Below are 13,144 nucleotides of genomic sequence, written 5' to 3'. Positions count from 1 at the left end.
TAAAGGCGTGTGCCACAACACCCGGGTTAGATACGCATTATTAATTTTGAGAGAGTTAGATGGATATAGCTCCTCTTTTAGCCAAAAAACTAGTGGGAACTTGACATTGTACACCATAATCTTTATCTCCATGGGATTCAGACCTGGTTCTTTCCACTGAGCATATCTCTTAGCCAATCAGAACGCCATTGGCTATCCACCAAGGCTGTATGCTACCATTGTACTGGTGTGTACTTCTTGTCAGGCTGGTTGTTTATGAGTAGCTTATACCCTGGATTGCTCAAACTGTTGTTGGCCACTTTGCCCCAGTAGCTCATATACTGCTTTCCAGCACTACATGTACTAACTGGGGACTGCCTCTCTTCTGGATTCCAGCCAGGTTTCTCTGTGTTCTGTATCAGCAGCAGTAAGTATCTTCAGTGTCTTACCTTTTACCACAGGTGGGTAATCAAGTGCTTTGACTGAAGCCTGTATTGTTTTGGGACCTCATATGTCTCTCTGATCAAAAGCTAAATGTGGGTGGCAACTATTTCTGGAACTGGGAGTTACAGTCAAGGCAAAGTTTTTTAAGGTTAGACTTCATCCAGGACCCTTCTTTTTAGGCATTCCCCCTATACTCATGCTGAGGGTTATATCTTTTAGTCTACCTTCAAGGAAAAAGGTTTCTGTGGTACCAATTCATTTGGAACTTAGTTTTATGTTTATTTCCCTCTACTTTCCCATTTCCTTCCTGCACAAGCCCTTCCATCCCTATTGGCTGGGCCTCAAGTTGCCTATCTGGTATGCCAGTAACTCAAGCTGATCCAGGTTAGCAATCACAGATGAATGAGAATAGATGGCATTTGTCTTTATGTGATTGTGTATATTTGATGAGCATGATCTGTTCATCCATTTTCCTATGAATTTTGTTGTATCACTTTTTTTTTTTTTACTGCTGAGTAGAATTCCATTGTGTACATGTACCACAGTTTCATTATCCATTTATCCAGTGATGGGCACCTGAGTTCTTAGCCATTATAAATTAAGCAGCTATAAATATGATTGAGCAAATATTTGTATAGTGAAACATGGAGAATTTAGGGTAAATGCCCAGTATGGAAATAACTGGGTCTATTGGTAGTTCTATATTTATCATTTTCAGGAATCACCATATTGATTTCCATAGTGGTTATATAAGTTTGCATCCCCACCAACAGTAAATGAGTTTTCGTTTTTCACCACATCCTTGACAACATTTATTGTCATTTGACCTTTTAATGATTACCATTATTACTAAAGTAAGGTGAAATCTCATAGTTGTCATAATTTGCATTTCCCTAATGGTTAGAGATATTGAACATTTTAAATGTGTGTTAGCCATTTCTATTTCTTCCTCTGAGAACTCCCTATTGAGTTTTCCACCTCATTTTTCTTTCTTTTTTTTTTTTTTATTTTTTTATTTATTTATTTATTTATTTTTTAAATTTAATTTATTAGTTTTCTTTTCAGTAGATACAGGCAGTTTGGTACCATTATTTAGGCTCATCTGTGATCTACCCCCTCCCATTAGACCCTCCTTATTATTGAAAATGGGTCGTGCATTGTGGAGTTAGCCCCCAGTTATTAGTATGATAAATGTCTCTGAAAATCATGACCCAACATGTAACTCTGACATTCTTTCCGCCCCCTCTTCCGCAAGATTTCCCTGAGCCATGTTGGGTTCATTTTTGGTCTGCTTCAGTGCTGAGGTGTTGGGGGCCTCTGAGGCTCTGGCTCTCTGATTTGGTAGGAGTTGATTTTTCTCTGAATTGATCTCCTTCCCCTTTGTGCTGGTATCCAGTTCACAGGAAAACATCACCCTTGCTTATTTCGACAGTTGTCCTTAGTTTCAGTTGGGCCCCTTCTGAGGTATGTTGGGGCAGCTCTCTTCTTAGGATCTGCATCTATCTGGAAAAGAGAAGCAGATTCTCCAACGGAGAGTGAGTTAGCACCCAGAAAATTGAGATAACACTTACTTTTTTGATAGACATTTGATAGGTGTAGGCCCTCTTATACCCCGTGATTGATGGTAGCTTGATATTGTAGAGTGGGCTTGTGTTTGGGTATGGTTCTGACTTGTTTCCCAGCTCCAGCTAAGGGTCTAGTACCACTGAGTGGATCAGTTAGCCAAATCAAGAGCAATTGATTCCTCACCATGGCTGTGTACCACTATTGCACTTGTATGGGTATCACATCCGGTTAATTGTTGCTACTTAGGTTAAACAATGTGTTGCTTGGACAGATCTTGGTCACTTCCCCCAGTCGCCTATGTAGCGCCTTCTGGCACTAGACACGCTGACTGTCTGGGGACTGACTCTCTCCTGGCTTCCAGCCATGTCATTCCATTTTACGTGTCAGCTGCGTATGGAGTCTTCAGCAATAGGGTCTTACCACTGGCCTTTGGTGGGTCATCAATTACTCTGACAGAAGTCTGTCATTGTTTTGGGAAACCTTGTAGGTTTCTTTGATCAAAAGCTCATTGTGGATTGTAGGCCCAAGCTGGATGTGGGGGTTACAGGTCAGTGTCCACTAAGAAATTGAGGAAAAAGATAACTAATATACAAGAGTTAGAGAGAAGAGAGATAGAGGGGAGAAGGGGAGAGGGAGGGAGGGAAGATGTAGGAGATTTAGGTCAGTCTTGATCCTACCCTCTCCAGTGTCTTGTGGTTCAGGTGTTTCCTGTAAGGGACTAGTGAAGGTTCAGTCATTTGGTCTGTCTTTTAGGAAGTAGAATTTTATGGTACCATTGCCGTTTGGGTCCGGATTACTGTTTTCCACCCTTTGATTCCCTCCCCGCCCTCCCATCCATCTTATTGTCTAGTCCATGAGGTACTTGCTGGGTATGTAAGGCATCTTGGGCAAATTCAGTTTAGGTGTTGCAGATGAGTGAGACTATGTGTCGATTTTTTTTCTGTGATTGGGTAAGTTCGCTGAGAATGATCTGTTCCAGGTTCAACCATTTTTCCTCAAATTTCTTTATGTCGTTTTTTCTTACTGCTGTATAGAATTCCATTGTGTAGATATACCACATCTTTGTTATCCATTCTTCTAATGATGGACATCTGGGTTGATTCCAGCTTTTAGCTATTACGAATTGAGCTGCTACAAACATGGTTGAGCAAATCTCTCTGGCTTTTGGTTTGAAGGTTTTAGGGTACATGCCCAGTAATGGTATAACTGGGTCTGTTGGTATTTCTATAGTCAGCTTTTTCAGGAGTCTCCATATTGCTTTCCAAAGTGGTTGTACCATCCTGCATTCCCACCAACAGTGAATGAGTGTCCCTGCTTCTCCACATCCTCGCCAGCATTTATTTTCATTTGACCTTTTGATATTGGCTATCCTTATTGGGGTAAGGTGGAATCTCATAGTTGTTTTAATTTGCATTTCTCTGATGATTAGGGATGATGAACATTTTCTTAGGTGTGTGTTTGCCATTTGTATCTCTTCCTCTGTGAATTGCCTGTTTAACTCTGTGCCCCATTTTGTCAGTGGGGTATTTGTCTTCTTATTGTTTAGACTTTTGAGTGCTTTGTAAATTCTAGAGATAAGGCCTCTATCAGTTGGATAACCTGCAAATATTTTCTCCCACTCTGTGGGTATTCTATTGGCTTTGTTTATTATATGCTTATCTGTAAAGAAACTCTTCAGCTTCATATGATCCCAATGGTTGAGTGACTGTATAAGAACTTGAGCCACTGGGGTTTTATTCAGGAAGTCTTTTCCCATTCCTATATCATGGAAAGTACTTCCTAAATTTTCTTCCAGTAGTTTTCGAGTTTCTGGTCTTATGTTGAGGTCTTTGATCCATTTGGATTTGAGTGTTGTGCATGGTGAAATGTGTGGATCAAGTTTTAGTTTCCTGCATGTCCACCTCATTTTTCCAGTGGATTATTTCATTTTGTTATCATTAATTTTTTTGATTTCTTTATAGATTCTAGATATTAGGCCTTTGTCCATAGATAGTATAACTGGTTAAAATTTTCTCCCAGTCTATGGATAATCTATTGGTTCTGATTAGCATATGTTTGTCTATGAAAAACCTTTTTAGCTTCATGATACCAATTGCTTGAGAGATTGTTTCATATCCTGGGCTACTGGGGTTTGTTCAGGAAGTTTTCCCCACCCCTATATTGTAGAGAGCTCCTCTTGATTTTTATTCCAATGCTGCTAGAGTTAAAGATCTTATATTGAGGTCTTTAATTCATTTGGGCTTGATTTTTGTTTATGGTGAGATGAGTTGGTCTACTTTCATTTTTCTACATATGGGTTATCCAGTTTGTCCAGTCCAGCACCATTTGTTAAAGATGCTTTCTTTTGTCCAGATTATATTATTGGTGCCTTTGTCAAAAATCAAGTGGCTTGACCTAAGGGCCAGGTCTTCAATTCTTTTCCAATGATACATATTTCTACTTTTATGCCAGTACCATCCTGTTTTTTTATTATACCTTTGGATTGGATATGGTGATACCTAAAAAAGTGTTTCTTTTGCTGAGAATATGTTATAAATTTTGAGGTCATTTTTCTATCTCTGAAAATTGATTCTGGAATTTTTATTGGTAGTACATTAAAACTGTATATTGCTTTTCGTAGAATTACCATTTTCACTATATTAATTCTTCCTATTCAGGATCATGGGAGGTCTTTGAATCTTCTCAGGTCTTCCTTGACATCTTTCTTGAGTGTTTTTTTTTTTTTTTTGTCCTCACTTTTTTTTTTTTTTGTCTTGCACTTCCTTGATTAGAATTATTCCAATGTTTTTCTTTTATTTGGTGGCTATTGAAAATGGAAGAGCATTCCTGATTTTTTTTTTTCTCTGTATATTTGTCCTTTGGATGTAGAAAGGCTACTGATTTTGTTGTTGTTGTTGTTGGTTTTTGTATCATGCCGCTTTGTTGAAGGAATTAATCATCTTTAGAAATTTTGAGATAGAGACTTTCAGGTCACTTATGTATAGGATTATGCCATCTGCAAATAGGGCTAATTTGATTTCTTCCTTTCAAATTTATATCCCTTTCATTTCTTTCTCCTGTCTTATTGCTTGGTCTGGGGTTTCTAGTAGTATGCAGAAGAGCAGTGGTGAGAATGGTTACGCTTGTCTTGTTCCCAATCTCAATGGGAATTCCTTGAGTCTTTCCCCATTTATTATTATTAGGGCTTTAGGTGCTTTATATATAGCTTTTATTGTGTTAAGATATAAACCCTCCATGCCTATTCTTTCCAGTGTTTTTATCATGAAGTGATGTTGTATTTTGCCAAAGGCCTTCTCTGAACCTATTGAAATGATCATGTGGTTTTTGTGATTAAGTTTACTTATGTGATGTATTGAACTGACTTATTTCCATATGTTGAAACATCTCTGCATCCCTAGGATGAATCCTTGCTTCATCAAGGTGGATAATGCTTTTGATGTGTTGTTAAATTCAATTTGCATGGATTTTGTTCAGGGTCTTTGCATCTAAATTCATCAGGGATATAGGCATATAGTTTTCTTGTATCTCTCTCTGGTTTTAGTTAATTATGGTGATGCTAGCTTCATAAAAGTATGTGGGGAGGAGTCCCTGTTCTACAATTATGTGAGAAAGTTTGAGAAAAGTTGGCTTCAGTTCTTCAGTGAAGGTTTGTGAGAATTTGGCTGAAAAGCCATCTGATCCTGGACTTTTTTTGAAGAGGAGGTTTTTGGTTACATTTTCAATCTTGTCAGATATGATAGGTTTATTTGGAAGACTAAACTTCCCTGAGTTTAGTTTTTGTAGGTGGTATGTGTCTAGGAATTCATTCATTTCTTTCACATTATCCAGTTTTGTGGAGTAGGAGTTTGGGAGGTATATCCTGATGATTCTTCCAATTTCACTGATGACTGTTCTGACCTCTCCCTTTTTATTTCTGATTTTATTAATTTGAGACTTCTTTTTTTCATATCACACTGGCCAAGGGTTATCAATCTTATTTTTTTTCAAAGAACCAGCTCTTCATTTCATCAATTTTCTTAATTGTTTACTTATTTTCCAGTTCATTATCTGTACTCTAATCTTGATTATTTCTTTCCATCTGGAGCTCTTGGGGTTGGATTCTTCTTGTTTACCCAATGCCTGTAGGTGGATGGTTAGGTTATTAATTGGGGATCTCTCCATCTTTGTTATGAAGGCATTTAGTGCTATTAATTTTCTCCTTAGGACTGCCATCATTGTATCCTATAAATTTTGATGGCTTGTGTTTTCATTATCATTCTATTCAAGATATTTTATAATTTTTCACAACCAATTAATTGTTTCAAAGTGTGTTGTTCAGTCTCCAGGAGCTGGTGGAGTTCCTGATGTGTCTCTGTTGTTGATTTCTAGCTTTAAAGCATTATGATTAGATATGATGCAGGAAGTTATGTCACTTTTCCCAAATTTATGGAGTCGTGCTTTATGGCCTAATATATGATCTATTTTAGAGAAGGTTACACAGGCTGCTTAGAAGAGTGTGTATTCTGTCAAATTTGAGTGGAATGTTCTGTACATGTCTGTTAGGTCTAGTTGATCTTTGGGGTTGTTGAGCTCTGTTATTTCCCTGTTGATTTTCTGCTTGGATTATCTGTCTATTGATGATAGCAGAGTATTGAGGTCCCCAACTATGATGGTGTTGGTGTTTATTTCCATTTGTTGTCAAGTAAGTTTTGTTTAATTAATCATGGTGCACCTATGTTTGGACCTTATAGATTTATGACTGATGTCCTCATGTTGGGCTGCTCTCTTGATGAGTAAGAAGTAACCTTCCTTGTCCTTTTGCTTACTTTTGGCTTGAAGTCTATTTTTTCAGCTATTAATATAGTCACACCTGCTTTTTTCTTATTTCCATTTGCTTGAAATATCATTTTCCATCTTTTAGCCCTGAGGAGTTGTTTGTGTTTAGTAGTGAGGTGGGTTTCTTGATGACAGCAGATAGAAGGGTCCATTTTTCTAATCTACTCTGTTGACTTTATCTTTTCATGGGATAGTTAAGATCATTAATACTTAAAGTTATAACTCTTCAGTTTAATTTAATCCCTGCCAAGTTTGGTGCTTTATGGGGTTTGGTGCCTTCTTGGGCTTTGTACTTTTTAGAGCATGCTCTAGTTTTGGTTATTGTGATCTTCCTCTTTGTAAGCTCTTGAGGTTGGATGTTTGACTTTTCTTTGTGGAGTATTTCCTGAAGTATTCACAGTAGGTTTGACTTTGTGTTCATATAATCATACAGCTGGCTTTTATTATAGAAATTTTATTTTCACCATCCATTATGAAGGATACTTTCACTGGATACAGTAGGTTGAGTTGGAAGCCAGCCATAATTTTTTAGACTTTGAAGTGCTCCATTCTAGGCCCTTTTGGCTTTCAGGGTTTCCTTTGAAAAATCTCAGGTAACTATGATAATATTGCCTTTGTATGTAGTTAATTATTTATCTTTTGCTGCTTTTAGCACTCTCTCTTTGTTTTCATTGTTAATAGTTTTAACTATGATGTGCCTTGAAGAGTTTCTTCGTTGGTCTTGTCTGTTTGGTAGTGTATGAGCTTCTTATATCTGGATGGGACTCTCTCTTGTGAAACTGGGGAAATTTTCTTCGATAATTTTGTTGAATATGCTCTCTGTGCCTCTGGCCTGGATTTCTTCCCCTTCTGGTATACCCATGATCTTGATGCTTGGTCATTTTAGGGTATCTCACAGTTCCTTCATATTCTGGTCACATTATTTTTGAACATAGCAAAGGTTTGTGATTCCTGATCAATGTATTCTGTTTTGTCTTCCAGCTCACAGGTTCTGTCTTCCACATGAGTGACTCTATTAGTGAAGGGTTCTAGAGATATTTTTTAAAAGCTCTTTTAGATTTTTGTTTTCTGTTGTATTTTTATGCATCTTGTCCCTGTTTTTTTGAAGTACAATTTCAGTTAGAGGTCTGATTTTCTTCTTATCCTCCTCTTCCTCTTCCTCCTCCTTCTTCTTCTTCCTCTTCTTCTTCCTCTCTCTCCCTCTCCCCCTCCCTCCCTCTTCCCCTCCCTCCCTCTTCCCCTCCCTCCCTCCCTCCCTATCTCTCTCTCTCTCTCTCTCTCTCTCTCTCTCTCTCTCTCTCTCTCTCTCTCTTTGGTTTTTTGAGATAGGGTCTTACTCTGTTCCAGGCTGACCTGGAATTCACTATGGAGTCTCAGGGTAGCCTTGAACTCACAGCAATCCTACTACCTCTGCCTCCCAAGTGCTGGGATTAAAGGCATTCACCACCACGCTGGGCAAAGGTTTGATTTTCTTTATGTTCCCTGGAATTCATTCTTGCATGTGTTCATGGATTCATTAACTTTAATCACCTGGTTATTGAGATCCTGTATTTGTTACTCACCTACAACTCATTTATCTCCTTTTTTGGGCCTATCTGGTTTTATTTAGTTAAGTTACACCTAGTAACAAAAGCTGTGTGATTTAAGAGACAAATTCTGCTCAATTTCCTTTATGTGATTGTTGGTTTCTTGATGATTTCCTTCCAGTTTAGCAATTCTCTTGATCAGAGTCACATAGCTTGTTGGGTTTTCACTTTGGGATTCAATTTCTGTTGCTTTCTCTATTTTCACTGGAGGCTTCAGTTTTGGGACTATGCATCCTTGGTGGAAATTTCCGTTTTCTGGCTTTTGTTTTTACTGTTTGTTTCTTTCTTTTTTCTTTTTTATTCTTTCTCTTTTTTTTTTCCTTTTGTATTGTGGTCTACCACTATGGGCAGAAGTCATTTTGTTTTTATTATTATTATTAGTTTTGTACTGTGAATACAGTCAAGTTGGTACCATTGTTAGCCTCCTCCCTGCCCTCTCCTTGCAGGGACCCTTCTAATTGTGTAATATGGGTCGTGTATTGTGGGGTTAGCCATCAGTTATGTGTAGGAGGCAATGTCTCTATGTATCATGACCCAAAGTGTGGCTGTGACATTCTTTCCAATCCCTCTTCTGCAAATTTCCCTGAGCCATGTTGGGTTAATTTTAGGTCAGCTTCAGTGATGAGTTCTTGGGAGCCTCTGTGTCTCTGGAGATCTGATTTGGTAGTAGTTGATTGTTCTCTGTGTCTATCTCCTTCACCCTTGTGCATACGAGGTTCACCACGAAAACAGAACTGTTGCTTGTTTCCCACATATTCTTAGTTTCAGCTGGGGTGGTTCTCTCCTTAGGATCTGCATCCATCTGAAAAGGAGAAACAAATTCTCTTACAGAGAGTAAAATTTTTATTGAGGAGGAAGCAAGTAATTTTCCTTGTAGGACCTTCCGTGAGTATTCTGTTTTAACTATGAACTATTGAATTGGTGTATGATAGGGTTATAACCACAGATGATCAGACTGTGGATAATGCAAGTATATCAAAGGTACCCAGAGAATGGTAAGGTGGAGAACTGAGAGCTCTGGCCTATTCATTCCACTTGCATGCACTCTTTAGCACAAGGAAACCAGGGATTGGGGAACAGGGACAAGAGGTCAACTCCCACAGTGACCCGTGCACCCTGTGGCTCAGGGAAACAGGGATTTGGGGATTCACAGGCCAGCCAGTCAGGAAGCCAGATCAAAAAACATGCTTCCTCAGCACATGTGCAGGGACCAGGCCACCCCAAGTAAGCATTAGAGGTACTGGGACCAAAGAACTGGAAAGTGAGGAAGGTACCAGGAACTCTGGCCTACTCATTCTGTGTGCTCACCATCTGGAGCAGGGATATGGAAGTTGGGGAGCCAGGAGCAGATCAATTATGGAGCCAGAGAATAAGGTCTGGTTCCCTAGCATGCCGGCAGCCCTGAGCCAGCAGTAGGAGTATGGTGACCAGGGAACTGGGAGGTGGAAACAAACGGGAATCTCTGGCCTACTCACTCTGCACTTGCACCCTCTGGAGCAGGGGATCTGAGAGTTGGAGATACAGGGGAAGATCAATCAGTCAGTAATATTTTTTTTCATGTGGACTTTGCTTTGGAAAACCTTGTTACCTATATGAAAAGATTTGGGGTTTTTTTTTGTTGTTGTTGTTGTTTTTGTTATTTTTCAAGGTAGGGTCTTACTCTGGCTCAGGTTGACCTGGAATTCACTATGTAGTCTCAGGATGGCCTCGATCCTCCTGAGTGCTGGGATTAAAGGCATGCACCACCACACCTGGCAGATTTGGTTTTTGATATAATTTTTGTATTTGTTGGCAAGCATGTCTTATTTTAGGAATAGTTAAAAAGAACTTAATTTAATTTTTTTCAATACATATACTAAAAAGTTTTATGTAGCAACCAAGTAATATCAAAACATAGTAACTCTTTTTGTCTTTTAAGTTTCTTTTATATTCATCTAGTATATGGTAGGTTATATTCTATCTTTCAAAGATTACATGATAAAAATTTCTGTCCATTTTATTCAATGATAACTGTATTTCAATCACTGGCAAGTTATTACTGTTATCTTTGTGAAATATGAGTGAATAATTACATAGTATACATTACAAGAAATACCGTACTGTGATTTTTGTATGAGAATGTAAAGATATTATATCATTATGAAGAAATAATGCTTCCCCTAAAATATTTCAAAATTTTAAATTAAGAACATCAAAGATAACATTGGAGGTCAAAATTTGAAATAAGATTTGAAAACATTGTCTTTAATCCATGACTGAAAAAGTATTCAAAGATTAAAAAGGTTTTATACTGCTCCTTTATATAACACACGAATTTCAGTTACCATCAGTAGCAACTAATTTTGTTTTGTTTGTGTGTGAGAGAGAGAGAAAGACAAAGATTATGTACATGTTGGGAGGGGTGTGTGTGTGTGTGTGTGTGGTTCATACACATGTGCTTGTCTACAGCAGGGTGAGCTATCCTGCAGTGGGAAGAGAAGAACATTTGGTACCCTGATTCATCTCTGTTCTTGATTGAAGTAGAGTCTTACTGATATCAGAGCTTGCTGTTTTATCACAACCTCCAGAGATTCTCCAGTATCTGTCCTCCTCTGGGACTGGTGTGACAGGCTTGAATGGCCATGCTCAGATGTTTACAAGGGTTCTGGAAATTCAAACTCCAGCAATCTCAAGCCCCTTTAGGCCCTACTGCTTGTATAGGAAGCACACTTAACCACTGAGCCATATCTTCAGCCCCCAGCACCTATTTTTTAATTTTCGCACATAAGTTCAAATAATGACACAATTTACAAACACACAGAATTGAGAACCTATTTTTTCTTCAAAATGCTATGTGAGAGAATAATCTCACTACAATCTGCTGTATAAGGAGTCATGTACTGGCGTAGCAGACCAAATAAAAGTTTGAACTAGTAAAATTCTAAGGAGCTTGGTTATAGCCAGGAAATTCACAGAATGATTGAAAGGTTTAGCCATAGAATATTAGCTTAGTTGAAATAACTTGAGTCATCATGTAAGATTTTGGATAATTCTTCCACCTTGTTTTTTATGCAGAATTAAAGACAGGAGGCTTTTTATAATAGTTAATAAATTTAACAGATAAAAATTGAGATATGACATACCCTAGCTCATATATTTGAACATCAAGTTGGTGTATTTTATTTCTAAACTCTTGTTTACACAAAGTAATTGTTGCAAGAGGAAACATAATTCAGGTTTCATAACATAATTGTTGAGGAGAGAAAAGAAACTGAATCAGTACACACCTCTTTATTTTACATTTGAAATTTTAAAATAATGAAAAAATAGATTATAAATGTTAACTAGAGTTATTTTGCATATTTTGAAAGTTTATATATCCTCAGAGCTGATTCTTTTTGTTTTTGCCCTTTTATTGCCATTCTGAAGTTGGAACCCAAGGCCCTCATGCATGCTATACAAATAAGTGCTTTACCCCTGCCCCAGAAAATTTCTTGTAAAACATTTTATTTTGGGAAATATATAATTTCTATTTTCATTTTTAATATGAAAAGTATTGTTGAAATAATATATGTATTTCAATTTTATAATTCCATGTATTTACAGTAGACCTTCAATTAATAAAATATATATGTTATGGAATATGAGTGGAATTATTTCAAATGTTAAACCTAATTGACTAAGTGGGCACATTTATTAGCAGTGATATTTACGTCATGATTATACAATATAGTTAGCTTCAAACATTTTATTTTAATATCCTAAACAAAATATTGCTTCTATAGGATGAAAAAGCAGAAGGATTCATCAGTCTGCCTGAATTTAAAATTGATAGAGCCAGTGAATGCCGCAAGAAATAGTAAGTTGATTTTATTTGGGGAAAGGGAGAGAAGAATTTATATTTTCCAGATTTTGAATTAAAAATTGTTCATCTAATGCTTTAAAGTTGAGATAATAAGAAAGAAGTTTTGAGGGCGGAGAATAAAATTTTTGGCTGATTTCTGTCATCATGATAGAAAAATTTTATAAGTGAATTTAAGTTAGATAATTTTGCCTATATAAATTATTTGGTTTAATCTTATTTTCCAAATTGTAATAAAAGGAATATACCTTTTGTTTTTCAGTGCATTCAAAGCCTGTCATCCTAAAATCAAAAGTTTTTATTTTGCTGCTGAACATCTTGATGATATGAACAGGTATAGTATTATTTAAATTTCAAAATACTTTGTCAATTAGGTCTGAAATTCTAAATTTTCTTCAATGAGGCTTAGAGAATGTCACTGAAGATTCTAGATTGATTAGGTTAAAATTCAGTGAACCAACTATAATTCTATATGACAATAATAAAGAAGTATTTGTTTAAATCACATATACACACAATTTTTAAAAAATAATAACAATGGCATTTAGAAGTAGAACTTGCTTACTATTTACCACAAAAGTACCAGAAGCAATATTTATATCTAAAAAACTACCACTAAAAAGGTTTTATACTATTTTTTAGAATATTTTTAAATGTATTTGTAGATGGTAAAACTATGCACATAAAAACTGTGCACTTGTACCTCAATTACTTTTCTTTGTATATCTCTAAAAGTGATATCCGTGTATTTTAAGCTCATAAATCATGTTGCTTTATACATATGCTTGAACATAATAAATGAAAACCCAATATACTTTTATAAATAATCTTGCAATTTTTGACATTTGGGACTATAATCATGGTTTTTGAAAAGCAGAGATATTAATATAAGGAAATGACAAAGAAAGTAGGT

At 36.8% G+C, this 13,144-nt stretch overlaps 1 protein-coding gene across 5 annotated transcripts in view; it reads left to right on the top strand.

Annotated features, from left to right (window-relative positions):
- Cnksr2 (connector enhancer of kinase suppressor of Ras 2) overlaps nt 1-13,144 on the top strand; it is a 304,624-nt gene that overhangs the window by 229,306 nt on the left and 62,174 nt on the right. For all 5 annotated transcript variants that reach the window (XM_004670647.3, XM_004670646.3, XM_045140782.1 and 2 more), the window contains 2 exons: nt 12,155-12,228; nt 12,494-12,565. In XM_004670647.3, the coding sequence (XP_004670704.1) occupies nt 12,155-12,228; nt 12,494-12,565 (146 nt within the window). The remainder of the gene's footprint in view (nt 1-12,154; nt 12,229-12,493; nt 12,566-13,144) is intronic.

The sequence above is a fragment of the Jaculus jaculus genome, chromosome X (genome assembly GCF_020740685.1).
Source record: "Jaculus jaculus isolate mJacJac1 chromosome X, mJacJac1.mat.Y.cur, whole genome shotgun sequence".
Classification (NCBI taxonomy): Eukaryota; Metazoa; Chordata; class Mammalia; order Rodentia; family Dipodidae; genus Jaculus; species Jaculus jaculus.
This window is presented reverse-complemented; position numbering and strand designations above follow the sequence as displayed.